Below are 22,865 nucleotides of genomic sequence, written 5' to 3'. Positions count from 1 at the left end.
AAGGGGAAGACGCTGTAAAGTTTAGCACCAAGCTCACCTTATGTACATTTTTATTCATTAAAACAAAAAGCAGGTAGTAAACATTTTGAAACAGGTCATGTATTTGCATCCAAGCACTTCAGCAAGCGTGACAAATGTTGCCACCTCATGGACAGGTGCAGGGTTTGGTTCAGCTCAGCGGTAGGAAGGAAAAGGGATCACGGAGATGAGTCATTGCTGCCCTTTCACACTCTCCTGAGGGGGGAAGAGACAGCTTGGCCAGAAAGACGCTTTTGTCAGATTCACCTGGAACTCCTTCATTTGGGTCTGAATCCAGAAGCCTGTCTACACATCCAAAATTGGAGGGGGGGGGGAAATAAAAAAAAAAAGAAAAAAAAAAAAAAAAAAAAGAAGAAGCTACACATGTTCAGGGTATTTGACCATCTCCCACATCAGAACAAGGTGGGGAAAGAATGATGGTTTTTTCCTTGGAAAAAACCATAATGGTCAACACAGGACATGGCCTTGTACTGTCAAACAGTCAAAGACCAGTGTTCAGGAGTAAAACATCTGAGAAACAGGCTAAAAAAAAAAAGAAAAAAAAAAAAGAAAAAAAGAAGAAGCTACACATGTTCAGGGTATTTGACCATCTCCCACATCAGAACAAGGTGGGGAAAGAATGATGGTTTTTTCCTTGGAAAAAACCATAATGGTCAACACAGGACATGGCCTTGTACTGTCAAACAGTCAAAGACCAGTATTCAGGAGTAAAACATCTGAGAAACAGGCTGTGGGACCTGGAGTTTCCAAGGGGGTGACAGAAATCTTCAGATCCATGAAGACAATAATCTCAAACTGGATCAGGGGATCCCATAAAAGTAGTGGCAGTTAGGAATCCTCTACATGTAAACTGGAGACAAATACAACTGTAGTGTATTCCATCATGTATGTCCAAAACTGAGGTTCTGTTATAGCACCACATTCATTATTCATTATTCCGACTCTTTTGGGGCTCTGCTGCAGGAATACTCTGTCACCTGTTGAATTTCTCCCTTTCTGATGGAAAGGCAGCTGTGCTGTCCTCCTCTGCAGGAGAGACACTGTTACAAAAGCCATTACACAGTGTGTTGCTTTAGCGTGCATTCATTCCAAACATACAGCGTTACATATAGTGGATAAGCATAAAAGGACTGTAAAATGTTTAAACAAAAATAAAACCTTTCATGTTTGACTTTAACTTTTAACAATCAATGAGTTTTTAAAATAAAGCTTTGTAAAAATAAATTCATAGTCAACATTTATGAACGGTCCGCAAAAAGACAGTATGGTGATTAATTGGGAGTTTCCTATCATTGTGATCTCCATATAACAGCGTAACAGTCTGCCTACATATGACTGAAGAGAAAGAAGGATTTATACCAGCTTGATTTTAAATATGTTCTTATGTTTATTATATTTTGCTACTCCACTCTCCTAAAATGGTGGCCTCGGGAAAAGCTGCTTTGGCAGGCAACTGCAAAGATTCCTGCGGAGAGGAAGTGAAAAGACTGGGCATACAAACAAGGGCTGCTGCCACGTTCAAAGCACTGGGGAGAGTTCATAGAGCAAAATGCAGTCCTAAGTAAATGGGTTTCAGGCAATTTCAGTGTTAAGATAACATCATTAAGAGTAGAACAGATTGTGCTCAAACCCTGCTGTTTATAATTAACACATTGCTTCCAAATACTACGGGGTCCCTGGTAAATAGTCCTCTGCTCAGATCCACCCAGACCAATCAGAGTATTTTCATCAGGTTCCATGCTGGGCCAGCACCTGTTTGGACAAATCCAAAAGAGCCAAAATACTCTTCTTTCTGGCCAGCTAAGTAGAGAGATGAACACAGCTTGCCTTAGTCATTGTCACAGTGTCCATATGGCTGTGAAGCTTGTTTTCACAAGAAATCATACAAGTACTTTATTATGTCGAAGTTCACGGTCCTATAAACAAAAACACAGTATATTAGAGCAAATCATCTTAACAGTGCTAAGACCTTAACCTGTTTGGAGACAGCACACGCGGGACTTCCTGCACAGTCAAAATCAAGCAATAACCCCCAAAGAAATGCAATCAAGAATCAATGAATTGTTGAACTTCTAGTGTTATTTACCTGTCTTCTGATTATTTAAAATTTGTAAGATTCTAAAAAAGAAATAAAGCAGCTTTCTAGTAAAAACTGGAAGATTATTTCAATCATTAAGCAGTAAAAACATATAAAAGTTAATAAGATTAGATTTTTCATATGGTAAACATGATCCTCTAGTTGGTGATGCAAAGCAGCAATCTTTTATGCTATTGAATGTTTTGTTCAACTTCCAAACCACCTGTTTTAGCATGTACTACGTAACTCCTTCATCTGCACTCATTTGCAGTCTGCGTTCTTTCAGTCTTGACACTAGTTGACCCATGTTCATAGCTAAATTTGAAAAATTGAAGAATGCCACTCAATAGGATAGAAGATTTTAATGTATACTTTTGTACTTTAATGGCAGGCAGAACGAAACAGCAGTAGATTAAAACATATAATTATTTTTTTTGTCTCTAAACTCATTCTGCTATACAATCTAACACTCAGACTTTGGGGTTTACTGTTTGAATAAATAATGCAAATTACTGCATATAATGACAAGCATAAAATTAAAAGTTTTTTTAAAAAAGTATTCAATGATGCAAAAATAACCACTCACAATGCTAAGTGAGATTAAACTGGCTGAATGTCTTATTTGTTAGACTACAATCATTTAATATTCTCTGTTCACACATCATTCTATAACCCACTTTTCAAAAAGTTTCTGTAAAACTTCATATTGGAGTGAGGAAAAGTTCAGAAATCCCCAAGATGCATAACAAGACACCATGTTTGAGTCTACTTAATAATCCAGTAACAAAATTAAAGAAATTAACTGCCACTGCTAGACTCACATGACATTGTGTCACTCAATAAAAGTGCTTTAGTTACAAGGCTTTCCACAGAAACAAAATCACACGGTAACAAATGCTGACCTTATCAACTAAATGAAACACAATTGTCCTGTCATAACAACTGGGTTCATTAGAGACTATATGAAAAGATCCATTACATTCAACAAACATTAAGAGATCCCTACTTCAGCTACAGAAAATTTATGGACTTAGGTCTGAAATTCCTAAACCAGAAACTAAAGATTTCTAACAAAGAAATGTCTAACCTTACCTTCAGCCAAATCTGCAATTAGCACTACGTAGTAAAAAGCATGGGAATACCTCTGCAAAGACTGAATGTGCACAACAGAATAGAGCCAGACATGAGGTTCTGTGATACTAAAGAGAGACTTGGCATGGCCAGTGGTTATAATGTTAAAAGCCACCAGGAAAAGCCATTACGTTTTGGGTTTTTTTGGTGGTTTCTTTTTTTTTTTTTGGGTCAGAGTTAGGTTGATGGCTGGACTAGATGATCTTTAAGGTCCCTTCCAACCTAGACGATTCTATGATTCTATGTTTTCTACTCTTTAAAAAAACCCAAAGCCAAACAGGTGGCTTTTGTTTTATTTTAAATGCAAATTTCACTTCTGCTTAAAAAATACAGGAAAATGAAATGACAATCTGAACAACTTGAATGGCATGAGGAGAGCATGGTTTTCTGTCCTGCTCTTTGCACTCTTCAGCCTTCCATTAGGAAGTACACTAGAGTAGCAAGGCTGAGACAGTAACAATGCTGAGGTATCTGAAGATTTTAGTGCCTAACAAACTTATCTTATTACTATTACAGTAACAAAGAAAAAAGAATCAGGGAATGGGCTGCTTACTTGATGTGTATTTTGGTTGTAATGGTAAAGTAGCTCCCTCTGTACAACAAATATAACCTCTCCCATGAGTGGTTAAAAACTTCAGGCAGCTGCAAGACTATGGCACAGCTAGAAAATGAAATTTCTTAAAGCCCAGAAGATCATGCCCTGTAGCTAGCCCCACTGATACAAGGGGGAAGTCCTTTTATCATGGGTTCATGAAACCTTGTATCTTTATGGATCATCCTCCTTATTAACAAAGACTGTGGGTTGGAAAATATACTTAATTTAAAAAGTGAAACAAAGGAACAAAGCAAGGAAAAAAAAAAAGGGGGGGGAACAGAAGAAGAGTAGAACAGGCCAACTTTAAAATCTGTCAGCTCATCTAAATGGCCCTATGTATGCAGCACAGAAACACTTCCAAGGCACTTTTTTTGGGGAAAAAAAAAAGTTTTCTTCCTCATAACATGCAGGAAAAGTCAGTCAGGATATATACACACACACAAATCTGACCTAAAGGAAAACAAGCCAAAGCTCTGTGCCACACACTGAGGTTTGAAGTGTCAGTGTCTCCAACAACTACTTTCTCCGGTAACCATGAGCTGCACAGCACACCTTTTGGTCCTGTGTTCTGGCCCCCTCTACCTTCCAGCAACTTTAATGGAGTGAATATAACTTCTAAGGGTGTTAAAGTTGCAAGGACAGAGAAATAATTTCCTGTGTCTCAATTCAAGGACCCTCATAGTCCATACAGAGTTTCTGAACTGGTCTCTGTATTCACCACTGGAGTTAGAGCAGAGACAAGAGCTTGCGGACGTCTGTACACACAGTGATCAATCCATGTTCCTGAGAAAAGGGTCTGCTGTACTTGGTACCAACGGGAGCTTTTTCAGGGCATCCTTCACAAGCAACTTTATTGCTGGGAATAGCAAATTGACATAGTGAAGTTGTGGAGATCCTGTAACCAGATGAGGTTTCATTCTACAGCCTGTCCATCTGCAAATTGAAATAAGTGTGTCTGTGGAGTTTGCTGACAAGGTTATTGGACACTTAATAGCTGAGGAGAGCAACATGTCCAACTGGGTTATGGGATGCAGTCTACAGGGGTTCCTCTGAAGTCCCACAGTACAGAGAAGAGTTGGCCTTGAGAATATTGCTCCTCGTTTTCGCCACATGTCATTTCTGGGCTCTGTTTTGGCTGTAGACTCCTCATCCAAGACCTGCTAATAAGCTGGCTGCAGCAACAGGTGTGAGGTAATGCTGCTGGCATTGCATACAAATGAGACATAGGTTTGATTGTTGCCTATATACTGTATGCATTTCTGCCTGTAATTTATCATCATCTCTCCTGAAGAACCTGGAACTGTTCTCAAACTCCAAACCTGAAGGCTCTGAATTAACAGAGCCATTGAGGTACCAACATTCATTTGTTGAATTAGTTTGTATCAACTACAGACCACACAGGATAGAGTATGTGGAAGAATTTCTATAACCTATGTAGTTTTTATATTGTATGTACAACAAACACTGTTAAGAACTAAATACCATTTCATTTTCAAATACCATATTATGCCTTTTGGTAATGAAAAGGACTGACATTTTAGAGCAGTATTTTCTCATGAAGCCCCTGACCTTTACTAAGCACAAAGACAGTTACTGTAACACATACTGCCACTGTAAGATAAAATTTTTTCCAACACAGAATTGGACTAAACTTATCTCAAGTTTGACGCTTCTCATAAATAAGACTCATTCACTCATTCTTAGCAAACATCCACAGATTTTTGTTCTGGTCTGCAAAGAGCTAATGACTGAGCAAATACTGGTTTTGAAGTCTCTTTCAAGTCAGCAAATACAACTGTAAATGATGTCTAATAAGCTCACCGGGCAACAGCTCTGATGAAGTCCAGAGATACAGTACATTTATACCGTGGTCCATCAAGCTGGTCATTATGGCCAACCATGGATAACAGCTGGAGAGTCACAAGAGAGGTGATCTACGAACAAGAGACATCAGAAATGTTAGTCAGTTTTGCTAATGTATATAGGAGTAGCCTGTAGCCTTTTTTTTTTTTTGTTTGTCATCATTCCCATCTCTCCCTGTCAAGTCACTCAGACTTGCTCACTGATTTTCAGAGTTCTGCAGCCAGAAAACCTGTTACATTTTCAGCACAGTGAAAGACACAGGCTAAACCCTTCATCCTTCGTTATCAAGGGTTACCCTGGAGTTATGATCAAAGAGAGAAAGGCAGTGTGGGGAATGGGAATAATAGGCATTAGCTGAACATTTTCCAAATCTCTGCCTGACAACCAGGAGAGACTTTGATTCTATTTCCTTTATACCCAAAGACTCCTCTTGAACTTTCACACTCAAAGTTGGACCTTCCTGTGCCAGCTCATACCACATTTTGAACAGATGGATGCATCGCTCTATTCCAGATCAAAAAGAATCTGAAGGTTAGAAAGGAAAGGCTGGAAGACTGTGTGCTTAAAAAAAAGTCCTGAAAAAAGAAAAATTTGCCTACAAACACACATTAAGTGTCTTGACGGATCCATTGACTATTTTACCAAAATAGCAACGTACCAGCATATTTTTCACTATCTTTGTTCCTCCCAATGATGACTGCAGTATCACTATCCCATCACCAGTCATGGGATGTCACCACTGAGTACAATGACTCTGTTCTGCCTCCGTTAGGAAAAAAATGCTGTGGTGATTCCACTGCCTCCTCTCAGCTCCCAGGGGAAAGAAAGAGGTAAAAGCAGAAAACAAGAACAAATTTCCCTGCTTTTGCTATAGATGCCACTGACAATTCAAAGCAACAAGGTTACATTCTGTAAAAAACTGGTATCTGACCACAGATCTACTTTTCAAAAATACCAGCCAGCCATGACCTACCTCTGTGTAATGATAATAGCATAGTAAGGAATTTCTGAAGAATAAATATATCAGGAAAGAGAGCGTCAGTTCAAACCTTCAAGGAAGCACATCGCTATAAAAAGCAGCAGCAAGTTCTTACCAGTATCAATCAAAAAAAAAAAAAATCCTAACTCAATAATAACCCCACTCTCTTGCTGGCAGAGAACCTAGTCTTCAAATTTGTGACAGTGCTTGCAGGAGGTAGGAATAATTCTTAAAGTTTTCCCTTAAGTGGATATAATATTAAAAAAAAGACTACTATCTGTGGAGAATAGAAAAAATTATGGTCACCAAGAATGAGGCAATTTTTATAACAGTTTGTGCTTAACTTTCTTTTATATGGATTAGACAACAACAGTTTGGATACCAACAGTCTGCAAAGTCTTTGGAGTTTGGTTAAGGAATAGGGACCTACCATATTCACAAAGACACATTCCATTTACTTAATTCAGGTCTATAAATTACATTAAAGAGTAGCACATGATTTACAATTTGTTAGCATTGACAGCATTTAAGAAAACTGAACTCATTATATGGTAAACGGTTCAAATTCCTGTTCATTACATACTATGAACACTATATATGTTCACCATGAATTGGGATCATCACTGAATTGGGATCAGCCTCAAACTCATTAAGTGTTTATAGTCTTAAAGTACTCATGAGATCGAGAGCACATTTTTCTAGATCCTTCATTCAACAAAGCCTTTATTCAGTCAGTGAAGAAGCATTCACAGAATCACAGAATCATCTAGGCTGGAAGAGACCCTCGGGATCATCGAGTCCAACCATCTACCCTACTCTAAAGTCCTCCCCTACACCATGTCCCCCAACACCACATCTAAACAGTTCTTAAACACAGCCAGGGATGGTGACTCAACCCCCTCCTTGGGCAGCCTATTCCAATGCCTGACCAATGCATTCTGGAGTTTTCTGCTGTAACAATTATTATTTTACACTCCAGGGCACCATTACCAGTGAATCCCTTTTGCAATACATACTTGGAGCTGGTCTCACATTCAGGATTCACCAACGAAGGAATGGCAGGAGGCTCCTAAAAGCTCCCAACCAGCATAGCAAAAGCCTAGATAGTTTGGAGCTGGATCCATCTCAGTTTTATGTGGGATGTAAAAGTGACCTCGCTGCTGCACTAAATGCTCCAGCAATATTTTAACAAATTGCAACCATTTTCTTTTCCATCCAAACAGCACCACATGCTATGTGTGTAACGTAAGGTCGGCATCGTAAAATTCCTTACTAAAGGCTGACTCAATAAATCTGAAATAGCATGGGACTAGATATTAAGTTTCACTGATGTTTTTGACTCAAGACGTTAACTCTAAAGACTCGATATACAATACAATAAAACAAATGAAGCTATTGATCATCAGAGTAGCACAAACTTACTTAGCAAACTGCAGCCTTTTTATAGTTTTTTTCACAAATCCTCTATTTATTTAGCTTAATAAAAACGTCATCACAGGGAAGTGAGTGCTTAAACAACGAGTCCTGGTCCTGAGATTGCTTAAAAAGATAGAAGTAGAGAGAATTGCCATTTTCAATTCATGCAGGTAAGAAACGGTTTTATCGCCAAAGAGGCTGAGTAGAGACAAAAAGAAAGAACATGTATCTACGAGGAGTAAACAGGGACCAGCTCCTCTACAGAGCCAAATGTTAGAACACCTAACTTGTGAGTTTTTGGGGCAGAACTAAAAACCTAGTTACAGATGTCCAGCCTGTACAAGGAGAAAGGCAGAGATCTCCAAAGAACAAACCCACAAGCCTGCATGCTGAGGGGGGAGCAGCCTGGAGCTCTCTTTGCAGAGATTCTTCAACTGGTTCAGGCAGAATCGAAAACAGCAAGAGTTCTGTCACCCTGAAGCAATGACTTCTTCATTTTTTCTGCTTTATACAATATAGCAGGATTCTCCTGCAGATGAATCAGCCACAGAATTGGGCAACTTTGCTCTGTCAGAAGAAAAGATTCAATTGTGGTAGATGTGGAATTATTAAGTTCTTCAAATATTTTGCATTGAACCTAGTTTTCTAGACCCAATTAACAAAAATAAGATGATTATCTTTATCAAATGGTTAAGAAGCCTTCTAGGACACAGAAGGTTCAATTCCCTCATGACCCAAGAGGTTTGAGCATCTCTTCACTGAAGATCTAAAAGCTAACTGGGGTGGGGGCAGTGGAATGAAGAACAAGTTATATGTATGGTGTTAAATCATTATGAGATTTACCTTTCATTCTAACTGCTTCTGGAGCTGAGCTATTTTGCATAAATCAGCAATCATATAAACAGTCTCTCCCTCTGTGCCTACTATGGGCATCCACCTGGTAAAGCAGAATAGAGTGGAATGAACTGGGATTAAGACAGTATTTGTAGCAAAATTTTAAAAATCACCAATTTTTTAATTCTTAAGGGCCAAATGCCACATATAACTTAAGCACTGAAAAAACATTACCATTTCAAAAGTTCAGGCGTTGTAGAACTTTGGAGGCAATCTGCTCTTAAATGAAGATATGTGAAAAGTTTGAAACACAGCTGGGAAAAATACAAATGCAATGTCAAACTAATTGCACTTCTCAACAAAAAAACCCCCAACTTTTCAAAGCTTTTTTCTTTTTTCTTTTTTTTTCTTTCTAATACCATGGGTACAGTGGCTCCATTTCATTAATCACAAAAGCTTGGGGAAAAACATCTGGCAAGAACAGACTAGAGACAAGCCAGAAAAACTGTGTGGGTGACATAAGAAAGAATATTTATTGAGAATCTTTTGAACAAAAGAAATTACAGTTGGAAGAAATATTCTAAAGCTATTCATAAAACTAAAGTTAGATCTGGTACTGATTTAATACCAGCAAAAGTTAATAAGTAAATGGAATTTTCTACAGGAATAACAAGAAAATCTGAAGTTACTGATCTGAAAAATGTGAAGGAACAGGTGTCTCTGGTATGTTTAAAAATAAGCCATGACCGAGCTTTCATTGAAATATATTTGTGTGAGAAACCTGCTGCTGAAAGCTTGGATGCAAGGTGAGAATAATAAAAGCATGGCAGAAAGTCATTGCCAGTAGGAAATGACCACTCAGATTGTTTCTGGAGATTCACTGGTCAGATATGGACGTTGAAAGCTCTGGAAAAAACAAAGCAACCCACAGGCCATCCTTAAAGGCTGCTTTTTTCCTATCAGCCTGAGCTAACAGATGGGCCTTGCATCATTCCTCAAGCAGTCACAAAGACTGGCTTTGTCAGCACACGGCTCCGTGGAAGCAAGAAGGATTCCAGAAGTGAGGGCTGTCTGCTGAGAAAGGCCAGGCTCTTCCCGAGGACACCATGAGAACCCAGAAAACATTTGCGGAGGTGCAAAACATGAGCAGAATTAGGACCCCGAGATACAGGGAAACATGCGGTTTGTTTGGGTAAGCAGTGATTGATTATCCCAGGAAAGAGCTGGGGCAAAGTGTGTGGCACATCTCAAATCCAGAGGATAAAACTAAACAAAGAAAGTGATGCTGGCTATTGGGCAAAGAAAAAGTTGTTGCCTTAACGATGTGATTGAAATCTCACTAAGCATCACATTTTAAACTGGACTAGACAAAATACTAATGAAAGACACCAGCAGGAGCTATCTCAAACTGGTAGAGATGTACTTTTCATCTCCATGGTCAATTATCTTGCCCAAAATGCAATGTTAATTCTAAGTCTTCAGTCTGGCTTGCTTTCAACCACAGCCTTATCTCTTTTTTGATTCTGAACCTCAAACCTATCAAGAAATTAAGAACTTTCATTACTTAAGTACCATCAGACATCAGTCCTATATTCTCTCACGGTCATATGAAAATTTATACGCAGCCCAGTGCTTTGCATCATCATCATCATCACCCGGCTCTCAAAGCAAACACGCAGCTCTCTGCACTTGTTTGAAACCCTCCACTGCCAAGACTTGCGTTCACGCACACGCTAAAACCACTGCTATGCAACAAGAGAGTTTGCAAACCAGATGCCATTTAGAAAACACATTTCAGTCAAATTGACTGCCGAAATAGTCTCCTGGAGTTAAATTCAATGACCCTAGTACAAATTATGTAAGCATAAAAAAAACCCTGCTCAAAACAATTTAAATCAAAATTATAGCTGGAGTATGCTCAGTATGACAGCCTTGTTAGAAAAGCTCATACAGAAAGGCAACAGTAGAACATTACAATTATATATATTTAAGCCAGTAATTGATTAAAATCGTATTTATAAAAATTATTTGAAATAAATCAACACTTTTCTGAATGCTTAGATTTTAACAAACAGGTTTTGATTCTGAATTATTTTTTGTGCAAGGCTTTTAATGAAAAACACACAGAAGAGACTGCATGGGGTGATATGACCTATCATTTAATCAGATCTTAAACGCTTATAGTGGGAAAACATTTCATCACCTCCCTTTTGAAACAACTTTTTTTTTTTTTTTTTTTTTTTTTTTTTTTTTTTTTTTTGGTATTTGGTCAAATTTTCCATCCTCTAGTAGCACTCTGATACTACTAATTATATCATGCCATTCTTGCCTTATTCTACGCTCCTCCAAATTGCTTATGACCTTCCAGTGTGCAGTTAAAGTGTTCATTACTGTAAGTTCTGCTATGTATTTTACCTTTTTCTCATCTTAAATTTATCCAATTCTCTCTTAAACTATGTTCCGAATGCAGCCAAAGTGTTTTTGACATTAAGAGAGCCACCAGAGACAGAGGTGCCCCAGCCACAGGGGTGCTCCACACAGCACTATGCCCCTCACTTTGGTACCACACACATCACATTGGTGGCCGTATAGAATCTGTACAGTGCATGGCAAATAGTGACCCAGTCTGCTTTGCAAGCCTCCTTCTTCCATGAATGTTTGTATTTGGTGTCTTTGTCCTGTATTGGCTATTTTGGGCATTTCTCCCACATAAATGTTACTTCATTATTTTGTGTTGACTTTCCAGTACCTTGTGTGTTATTCCATGCAGTAGTATATATATATGCAGTAGTATACACCACACTTCCCAATTTTTAAGTAATGTCTGCATCTCTCATCAATGGGTTGACAACAGTTTACCAGAAGACTTAATCAGATTGGGTCAAACAGAATTTAACACTAATTACTAACTTAAGCAAACTTTCAAGACATAAATGTGTTGACAAATTCCAGATGTGACAGCATTATATTCACTAAATGTTTAATTACTATGGGGCGGGGGGTATGGGGAAGGAAATCAACTGACTACTACTGCTACCACTTATCCTTCAAAAGTGATTTTGCTTAGGCTAACATCTTTTCTTTATTTTTATACCCATTTAAGGATTTAAAAAATGTTTGTTGGATCATGATGTTAGGGATGTTTAGCTGTTTCTAGGAAGCACTCGTGACAGCCTGGCAGGGGAGGAGATTTGTATCACATTTTCCCCTAAGGATTATCGTGCAACATCCCTACTTTCCGTCCTGAGTACAATAGAGAATTTACGGGATTGAGATCAGGCTGTGTCACTGAAGCCATCATGTCGTGCCATCTTTTTCCCGAATGCACTAAACTCTATGATGATAAAAACAATTTTTTTCCCTCCAACACAATGACTCCCATAGAAGACTTTTCCAGAATCTTATTGATACACCACAATGACTCCCATAGAAGACTTTTCCAGATACAAAGATAGGAAACCCTGCTTCAGTTTCCTAAGTAATTTTATTCAAGACCTATTGATTGGAATATGCTCTTATATTTTAGTGAAATCTTTTTGCATTTGTTACTCTGATCTGTCTTTAGTGTGTCCTCAGACTTCAGTTCACTTAAGGCAAATGTATGTGATGTACAGATTTAAAAAGTAATCCTTTTGGCTTTTTCAAGGCTTCATCATATTGGTCGCTCAGTCATTTATTAAGACAGCCAAAACTTCCTCCTCTTCCTTCAGTTTCTAAAAGATGATCTGTCTGTTTTCAGAATAAATGTTTATTTACCCTCAAGTACATGACCTTGAATTTCACGCTGTTAAACCCACTCAGTTTGTATCATACCACCTTCAAGATTTCATAGCAGAAAAGTTTACTAAGCCCAAGGCACACCAACCTTGAATTTTAAACTACAAAATTATTTTGGTTTCTATTATACAAATCCTTAGAGTCATTCTCATACACTATTTTCCCCACTGTGTTCAGTGGTGAATCAGTGTTCACCACTGCTGTCTTACTCCACTCCATCTTACTTTCTCTGTCCCATTTACACTAAATAATATTTGATAGAAAGTGTTGCCAATTTCACAGACTTGTTCAAGGGATAAAAATGTGCATCTTTTGCTATTTGCCTTTTGCCCTCCTCCCTTTCTGCACCACCCCACCCTCTCCTGCTGTTCAGGCCACAGAACGCCTTTCTGCATACCAGAAGCTGCCTTATTTCTAGCACTTTCTCCTGCAATTGGCTTCCTTGTGGCTTTTCCCTTCAATCTCAAGTGAAGCAAATGTATTTTCTTCCTTCGAGAAGACACTTCCTCACCTTGCTCCAGAATTCATATTCATATTTTAGAATCCGCTGTCTTCAATTAGAAGTCTTTCTTCTAGTTTTTTTTTTTTTTCCTCAGTGACTAACTAGCTACTAATCTTGACTCATCAGCGTCCTTTCATCTCTCCTCTGTCTCATTATCTCTAATCCTCACATCTCTTCCCAAAAATCACTGTTTTCCAAAAAAAACCCTGTAGTTTTTTAAAATGGGGATACTGAAACAAGATCCAGGAAACACCCCAGGAAACTAAAAAGGCAATTTATAAAACCAAACAAGAAACCCAGAAGGAGGTATTTCTTCACCCAAATTTCTAGTTAATCTATGACACACTTTGCCACTGAAAATTCAGTGAGGTGGTAGAGGGTTTGATGGACTTAAGAAAGCAATTGGACACATTCATCGAAGGAAACAGAACCAGAGGCCGCTAAATGCAAAGAACATAACCCTGTGGCAACCATTTAAGCCACAGATGATAAGAGGCTGTAACATATACCAGGCTACACTCATCCTCTGCTTCCCGGTCTATTATTTTTCTTGCATGTCCAACATTAATTGGAAGTAGTCAGACAGTTTTACTGTCTTGTAAGAACTAATACAGTGGGTAAACCCACTTTTAGTCTGACTTACTGTAGCTGTTAAAATGCATTCACCAAAGGTAAAATGTATCATCTACATCTTCTACATCCTACCACCTTGTGTTTCCCCTTTACCCTTCTCTTGGGTCTCTGCAAGGGCTCTGTCACTATTAATTACTGTACTCTCTGCATACTCTGCAGTAAAAAAAAAAAAAAAAAAAAAGATGAAAATCCAGCTTCCCCCACCATCTTCTGGAAAACTTCTTGGTACCTCAAAAGCATTTGCATAGATTAGCTCTGCCCACTCACTCTTACAGTAACATCACTTTTTAAAAGCAGTTCAATAATTTATTCATTTTGAAACTATTATTAAAGGAATCTTTCAAAAGTATTAATGAATTTCCTTTCTCTTCATTATTTTTATTCACTGTATATTAGGAAAATGCCCCCTTTTTCTCTTAGCGCATTTACTTTTGCATTAATCAATTTGCCTAAGGAGAAAAAGGAAAATAAAAGGCAATTCACAACAATCTTTGCCTCACTCTGCTCATCAAATTTTTTAAAAAAGTATAAAATCCTCTACAGAGTGATGGATGGACAAATCAGTACTTCTGAGTCCATTCACTCACTTTGAGGATCAATTAAAGTACTTCATAATGCCCTCAAAGGCATGCAAGAAATTTGCTTAATGTGGTATTTTTCTGAGAGAATCAAATTATTTTCTGTACCTGAGGATATATTTAGAAATCTTTTCAGAAATTTCTTAAGACTTCTAGCATTGATCATACGATATATTTAGATATATTTAGAAATCTTTTCAGAAATTTCTTAAGACTTCTGGCATTGGTGAGTTTATTTTGATCTTCCAAAACATGCAAAAAACAAAGCCTGAATGTACTTACAATCTGTTGGGAGGTGTGTGCATCTAATTTACTCCGTAACAACCTGGGAAAGTCACTCCTAAGCAGAAAGACTATAGATATGAATCATAGACACATAATTCAAAAGTACTTGCCTTTTCTATTTCATACTTCAAAATCAGAGCAACCGAAGATGGTAACAGATGGTCAAAGAAACACTTGGGGAATGATGTTTACAGTTAATTTGATGACTTAAGTCAGGTAGCTTCATAAAGTGGACACCAGACAAAGCCTGGCTATTTTTCAAGGCAGAGGCAATAGGCAGCCAACAGAAGTATCCTCCTGCCACCCCCTGATTCACTTCTGCATCAGTGGTCTCAGGTTCCAAGCATTTTCAGAAGACAAGGAATGTGACACGAAGACTGTTTTCCAGAAGTAAACCTTCATGCAACTAACCAAGCATATAAGCTTAAATCCCCAAATCCAGAAATTTTTCACCTGTTTTTTTTTGGTCTTTCATTTATAACACTTTTGTCCCACAATGGCAGCATTTCTAGGTATTGCAAGGTATGTTCTATCAGAACAGAAAAAAGTAACCTTAAAAATACTTCCAAGTATCTGTGATATTTACAGAAGGCCCCTAATTGTTAATGCCATCTTAGTAAAACATAGAAGTGTAAACACTGAGTAACTAGCCTTCTACTGCTATACGAAGGACTTATCTTTGCAAATATAATTTTGCATTAAAAAAAATAATTAGAGCAATTAGGATCTCTAACCTGTTCTGAGGACAACAATCAGTACTCTGTATATGCTACTAATAGAAATCATGAAATTAAAGAAGACTTCTCACAGTCAGATGTTTGGGAGTATCTTCTGAGACTAAACTACCTTGCAAAAAAGAAAAAGGTTTTCAATGTGTCTTAACTGCAGTCTATTTTTGGATGATAATTAAGTATTGAAAGGATATTGATCCAAATCTTGTATAAAGAAATAAGATATTAAGAATTTTTAATTAAAACAACCACTCCAGGAAGATTTGACCCAAATACTTCCGAAACGCAAAAATCAGACATTTTAACCACAAGGTTAGACAAATAGTAAAATACACTGTAGGCTGAAGTGAGCGTCTGCTCTGAAAAATGACAATTTAAAGATACATTTATTTTGTATCTTGAGATTACTAAGCCAAGTCTTTGAACACTCTCCACAGTACCACGCTGCATCCCAACTGCTCACGAGAAGTACTGCAGAGGACTGCAATCAACACTATATTCGTTGTGACAACACAAAACTCTGCACATTTTAGTGGTACCATAACTGGAATAAATAGTAACAAAAATACCACAGAAACAACTTGTATCAACCACTAGAAGTACACAAGTACATCACACTTGATTAATTACATCACACACACACAAAACAAAGACTCCTCTTGGCCCAGCATGCTGTCTCTTGAAAGGACCGGCAGAAGATGCTTAGGAGAGAGTACAGTAAAATTGTAAACAGAAGAAATGCCCTAATATACACAACTGGCTTCAGTAAACTTCATTTCAGGGACTTCGGTAATTAGGTATAAAATTGTTGACACATATGGGTCTGACCTGTTGAAATGTGACAGTTCATGTTGTTCTTGTATTGTCAAACTGGAGCTAAACACATTGTTGAGTTGTGTCATTAATGCACCTAATCAACACATTGGAGGATAAGCGTATTACCAGGCTGCACATAAACACCAAGAAGTTAGAAACAACTACTCCTAGCACTCAGCAAGAGCTGCATGTGTGGCATTACGTCGCAGTAGGTTTTACACCAGCAAACAGGGGAGTTAAAAAAAAAAAAGAGGAACCTGATTTTAAGGTATGTAGTTCATATAAGACCATAATTAGAACTTGATTTCATACGTGATGTTGGATCCTGGACAAACCTATGGTTACAAACAAACCTCATACAACAGCAATTGAGAGGAACAGTCACTCTTCTGTTCAAAACCTTTCCTAACAAAATGAGGGCCTTTAGGCTTATATTGGTGTTATCTTTGCTCACAGGTACCCTTAACAGAACAGAGAAAACACCAAGGAGGACCACGACTTCCAGTTCCAGGTTGGCCGTCTGTCACCACCCAGCACAAGGGAAGAGAGGACACTGCAAAGTTGCTCTTCTCAGCAGTAGGAAATAATTGGAATCTGCCCTCTCAAGAGTGTTCCAGCAAACCAAATACTTGCCCTCAAGGAGAATGTTCTGCTCTGGCTCAGTAAATCTGGCAGTTCGGTCCTGCCAGGAGCAGGAGAAAGATGAAGACTGTCACTGAGGAAGTCAATTCACCCCTCTAGTTGCTTGAAAAAACAATGAAACCCCACAGTAACGGCACAAAGCTGATGGCTGTAATAACCTAGGGAGAAATTTTGGTTTTATTAAAAAAAAAACCAAACACCTATAACTATAATTTCAGTGTAGGTACACTACAATAGAGGCTATAAATTTATAGCATCCATCCGTATTAGCCATTCTGCAGAAAGTAAAGCTTTCAGTCATCCATGAATTGATAAGTCATAAAATATTAAAAATTTAAGTTCAATGACCCATTAAATACATCTTCCATGCAATTGCAAAAGATATCTATAAATAGCTTTATACCTCCTGCATAGATGATCCTGCAAAGTGGTCCTAACTACCAGTTTTCTGTCTTTTATTCAGTTATACTTTGTTTCATCAGATAAAGAGCATGAAACATCATCTGTCAGCAATTAACTGGAACGAAAAAAACGCTGTTCTTCAAACACAACATTTTTTTGCCTTTTTTAATGCAATTTCCGTCACCCTTTAACACAACTGTGAAATTCTATGGTTGTACTGCTATTACTTCGTTTTTCTAACCTTTTCAAATGCTGTTACACTTCAAGCAACCTACTGGGACTGTTTCACTCCCCGAAGCAGTGACAATGTACCTGTGCCACTTGGATACCTGCAAAAGGGAAGCACTGCTTCGGAACAGTACAGAGCCAACTATGACTTCTGCCTTTGCGGCATTCAAGGATGATACCATTTAGATGGACAGAAGCACAAAACACAGCACCCCCTCAGATTCTTAAGAACTTCTTGCTGTATGGACAGAGTTAAAATTTGCGTAGTTAGTAAACACTGACTATACAGCTCCTGTATCACGACAAATCTTTTATGGAGCAAAAGAGTCTAAAATAGTAATGTGCAATTTCCATGTAATTCAGGAATGGATCAAAAGCACAAAAGAACCAACACAAGGTGTCCTATTTTAGTTTCAGTGGAATACAATGCAATCAAGAAACACAATTTCCAGGACTAATTAACATATTTATTTTTGCAGTGGATGGTTGTGATTGCCACAGTATTCTTTGAATAATCACTGTGTCAAGACTTTTCTGTAATATTCAGTGTTTATAAATCTGGGGGGGTTTTAGTGTTAAAATTAATTCACCATTAAAAGCCTTAATCCCCTCAAAAGTACTATATTGATCACCAAACTCTGAAAAAACCATATAAAGAGATCAAGGTGCAAAAAAGCAGGAAAGAATCAAGCAATCAACAAAGCCTTTTGATCTCACAGATGAAAGATAGTCACCTTCCTACTAATACGGCTATTTGCCTACTGAAGTGAGAAAACGCAGGAGAAAAACAAAACTGCAGAAACAGAGAGGAAGCAGTTGCAGTTATGAATTATCAAATACACTGATGAAAAGGGACCTGTCATTCCAATTGACAGTGCTATATCCTGAACACACTTCCACCTCCTTGGAGTCCTTCACATAAGCTTTATGTAGTAGGTACGGAGTTCCCAAGGCTATCTTCTGAAATCTCTTCAGTCAAGAGAGACAAAAGTATTTCTCAAATACATTTTAACCTCTCTATACAAGAATCTGCACCGTAGTCAGTAAATGTCCCAAAAGAACCCCAACAAAAACTATCAAAGAACCAAGCAATCAGGAAGTGTTGGTATCTGCTGTTCCTCAGTATGAGAAACTGAAGCAGCACAGACCAAAGCATTGCCTGGGTTACACTCTGCTTGAAAATGCTTCCACTGGAGGCATTTCCCCCTCTGCCACTGAAGACTCAGACCTGCTTTGCACGAGGTTCTCAACACATTGTCCAAGAAGACACGTTAAAAGCAGAATACAGGCTGGGTGGCTACTGCCAGGAGTTAATTACCAGATCAGGACAACCAGGCTATTTCTTTCAGGTGCCTGGCAGCCTGTACCCTCTTAATTGCTGTATTCAATTTTACTACCAGTAGTAACATTCTTGAAAGTAGCAGTGCAGATCTCCAACTTAACCAGTGTTCACAACTAAATCCCCAAAACTAACTCTACCCTCACATATCTTGTCATGCAGAAACATTACTTATCATTGAAACCTGACTCATTTTATCTGGGAAGTGTACTTAGGCTTCCCCTTCTCAAGAATAATTTTAAGACCCCAACCTCAGGAACTGCATTTCTAAGACACAATTTTGCACTTAAAAAAACCCCCTTAACAGAACAAACGTTCATACAAAGAGTTTTCTGTCTCTAAAACTGTTCTCAATTTATTTTATAACAGAGAAATTGTGCAATATGAATGCTACCATGGTAACAACTCACTTTATTGAACAAGAGAGAAAATAATTATCCCAAACCTGCATATCATGCAAGCACATTCAGTAAATTTAGTGCTGCCCTTCTTCCCCTTGCTATTTTTTTCTCTTGCAAAGAGAAATAGATTTTGAATTTATACATTATAGCAAGCCAGGCATCATTTTGCTTGTCCCTCCCACTTCTTTGTATATTTTACACCTCTTGAGTGCATGATGTGAAGGACCCAGTTACTTACAAAAAGAAAAAGGGATTAATGAATCAGAAATGCTCTTCCCCCTCCTGAGTTAAGTACAGAAGACTCCTATGTAAATGCTTCACGCATTTAAAAAAAATGAAGCCCTAAGGCAAGCACAGCCCATGCTTAGTATTCACTCAGTATACTTAAACAGGAACCCTTACGTTTATAGTAAACCAAAAGTTATTCATCTCCAAACATAAACTAAACCTGATTTTACTATTCTGTCCAAATATTCTTTGTGATACTACGTTTGTGAACATACTGTTATATTTTATAGACAGGGGACCACGATATTTTCAGAAGAACTGCATGGATTTAGCCATACAAATCCAATTAATCTCAATAGAAGTTGTATGGCTAAATCCCTGTGCTCGGCTTTGACATTTTGGAAGCAGTGGGGGAGGTTTTTCAAGTAGTGAATATGTATTATCCAAAACTGAGTTTTCTCAAAGAGAAATAAAACTGCATGTAGATACTTAGAGATATCAACAAACATACTTATGTGACTGTCAAGGAAATCACATTCCTAGCAAAGCAGGCAATGATTTCCAGAAAACTCTATTTTACCAAATATAACAGTATTATCCTGCAGTCTGAGAGATAAAGCTAATCACATGTATATATTAGTTGCATAAATTATTCCTATTTTACCTCCACTTTTGATCTTTTACTTCATTTGCAGTGGATCTGCCTGTCTGATATAAAATGTTAACAACTGAATTTAATCTTGTGTTCACAGTTAAAGGATAGGCAAAGCAATATGTTTGGTATACAGCTTATCTTGATTGTGAAATGTATACTGTAATAGTTAAGTCCTTCACAAATACACACACACACACTACTAAATACATTTAATACCTCCCTACGACGCTCTTACAGACAATGAAAATATAATTCCAGTAGCTGAACTGGTAAAATTTACAATTCCATATGAAAAAGGCTACTCTTAGCTGCAGGTGAATGCCCTCTCTCTTCCTGCAAAGCTCTCAAAAACCAATACAAGCACACAGAAACTAGCTGCTTTACATTTTAAGGAACGTTAAAACAAAACCACCACTGACATATGTTTTGCATACAGCAGTCGAACAGTTAAATCCCAAGAGTGTTCTAACTGTAGAAGACATATAAGTAACGTCTTGTTTTACAATAATTTAGGTTTTGCATTTGACAGCACCTTTAATACGGACACTTTTTTTTTTCCCAGTTCAAGCATAATTCACACAGAAGCAGACTTTAGCTTTCTTTTAATTTTTCTTAAGAAAAGAAAGGGACCACTTGGGATTTAGCTGAGTGTTTAACAAGCAACTAAACAATACGGACAAATTCACCCAACAAAAGCCATCATATTGCAATTTATTTTTCCAGTGTATGCATGGCTTGGCTGTTTGCTTACAGGAAAGTTTAACTCACGTGTTAGTTGAAAAGTTCTATTTAAAGCTTGTTATATTTCAAATTAATAATGACTATTCAAATACCATATCCCCAAAGAGAAGAACAGTAACGACACTTTTTGCCTGAAATGGATAATAACGCTGTTACTTCATAATAATTAGAACTAAAAACTTTGCTATATAACTATAAAGCAATATTTTTCTGCAGTGGTATGTTCTGAAAGCCTTATAATTTGAATTAAAACAAGTTTATAAAAGCATTAGCATGTGCCGAAAAATATACATCATCGACTGGGACTACTGAAATAGTACCCTCTCTGGCCAGAAGCACTCTATAAAGCCTTCTTTTGCTTTGTTGAAAAGCTGTGCATTTTGGGGTACAGGACTTTTAGAATATTAAAAATGCTTAACATGATCAAACTTAAGTGATAAAACATTTAATATTTAAATAGACTTAAATAAACAATTGTTTTGTGAGGAAGCCTTTTATCCATAAGCCTTTCCAAAGGCAAAAATTTCATACACCTCTCTGCCCATGTCCCTTAAAACCTCAGCCACTTCTATCCCCCTCAGAACTCAGAATCACAGAACAGCTGAAGCTGGCAGGGAGACATCTGCAGGTCATCCAGTCCAACCCCCAGGCACGGCCACCTAGACCAGGCTGCCCAGGACCACGTCTAAATAGCTTTTGAGTATCTCCAAAGATGAAGACTCCACCACTGCTCTGGGCAACCCGTTCCAGTGCTCAGTCACACTCACATTAAGAAAGTGCTTTCTGATATTCAGATGGTACCTCCCGAGTTTCAGTTTGTGCCCGTTGCCTCTGGTCGTGTCCCTGGGCACTGGGCACCACTGACAAGAGCCTGGGTCTGTCCTTACTGCACCCTCCCTTCTCCTCTCCAGGTTGAAGTGTCTCAGATCTCTAAGCCTCTCCTCATAAGAGAGATGCCCCAGCCCCTTTATCATCTTCATGGCCCTTCACTGGACTCTCTCCAGTATGTCTGTGTCTGGGGAGCCCAGAACTTGACACAATACTCCAGCTCAGTACAGTGATACTCACCAGTACTGAGTAGAGCAGCAACTCCTTCTAGTTCCTGACTATATCCCTTTACACTCCATAGACCTTCTGCTCCTCCTGCTCCGCTCTGCTCTCAGCAGAAGACGCTCCACATCCTGTGCCTGGGTCTTGGTTAGGTCCTTGCTAAATGGCCAGCATCAGGTCAAACAGAAAAAAACCCGTGCACGTGCTAAAGAGTCTCCTGAATAGAGGGCATGAACACGGACACCAACTGTCATTAGACTTGTAAGACTGAAAGTCTTTGAAACTTGCTCAAAAAAGGTGTAAAGGATATAAACAGGGTGAAAGAACTGACAGATACACAATTGAGTCTGTTTCCTTGGGGAAACAAGCTACAAGATACTCAAGAAACGAAGAAGTCTGAAAAGCAGATATGGTGAATAGAAAGTACCTGCTAAATACCACCGCACTCAAGCATATCAAGTAGTTGGGCAGGGCAGCCTTATCAGAGTTATTCTCAACAACTTATAAAGTACTTCAGTGCTCCAGGCAAGACAATGTTTGGATGTGGATGAATGTATGAACAACAACTCAGTAACTAAACACTGGCATGCTCATCAAGTTTGTTTTGTGGTAGGGGTTTTTGTGTTGTTTTGATTTTGTTTTGGTTTTGTTAGGTTTTTTTGTGTATTTTTGTGGGTTTTTTTATTGGTTTTGGTTTGTTTTTGTTTAAAAAGACATAACCCAAATCCTTCTTTAAAGGAAAGAAGAAAATCTAGGAAACTGAAACAAGCATGAGATTCCCATGCAGCCTCCTCTGACCAAACCTTTCTAGTGGTCTTTAATAGTAGTAGCTTGTTGAAGAAATCAAGGATGAAATACAGTCAGTAGCTATTAATGTATGCAGGATCGTCTGCCTCACAAACTGTTAGTTATTAATTCAGAAA

General features: G+C 38.1%; 1 protein-coding gene across 4 annotated transcripts in view; it reads right to left on the bottom strand.

Annotated features, from left to right (window-relative positions):
* Positions 1-1,402: 1,402 nt before the first annotated feature.
* The window catches only part of ORC5 (origin recognition complex subunit 5), a 74,111-nt gene continuing 52,648 nt past the window's right edge, over positions 1,403-22,865 (bottom strand). For all 4 annotated transcript variants that reach the window (XM_014963233.1, XM_014963232.1, XM_014963236.1 and 1 more), the window contains exons 14-15: positions 5,664-5,776; positions 1,403-1,955 (exon numbers count right to left, since the gene is read on the bottom strand). In XM_014963233.1, coding sequence (XP_014818719.1) covers positions 1,910-1,955; positions 5,664-5,776 — 159 coding nt within the window. In that variant the 3' untranslated portion in view covers positions 1,403-1,909. The remainder of the gene's footprint in view (positions 1,956-5,663; positions 5,777-22,865) is intronic.

This window comes from Calidris pugnax, unplaced genomic scaffold (genome assembly GCF_001431845.1).
Source record: "Calidris pugnax isolate Ruff unplaced genomic scaffold, ASM143184v1 scaffold44, whole genome shotgun sequence".
NCBI classification, from domain to species: Eukaryota; Metazoa; Chordata; class Aves; order Charadriiformes; family Scolopacidae; genus Calidris; species Calidris pugnax.
The sequence above is the reverse complement of the archived record's forward strand: the minus strand, read 5'-3'. Positions and strand labels throughout refer to the sequence as shown.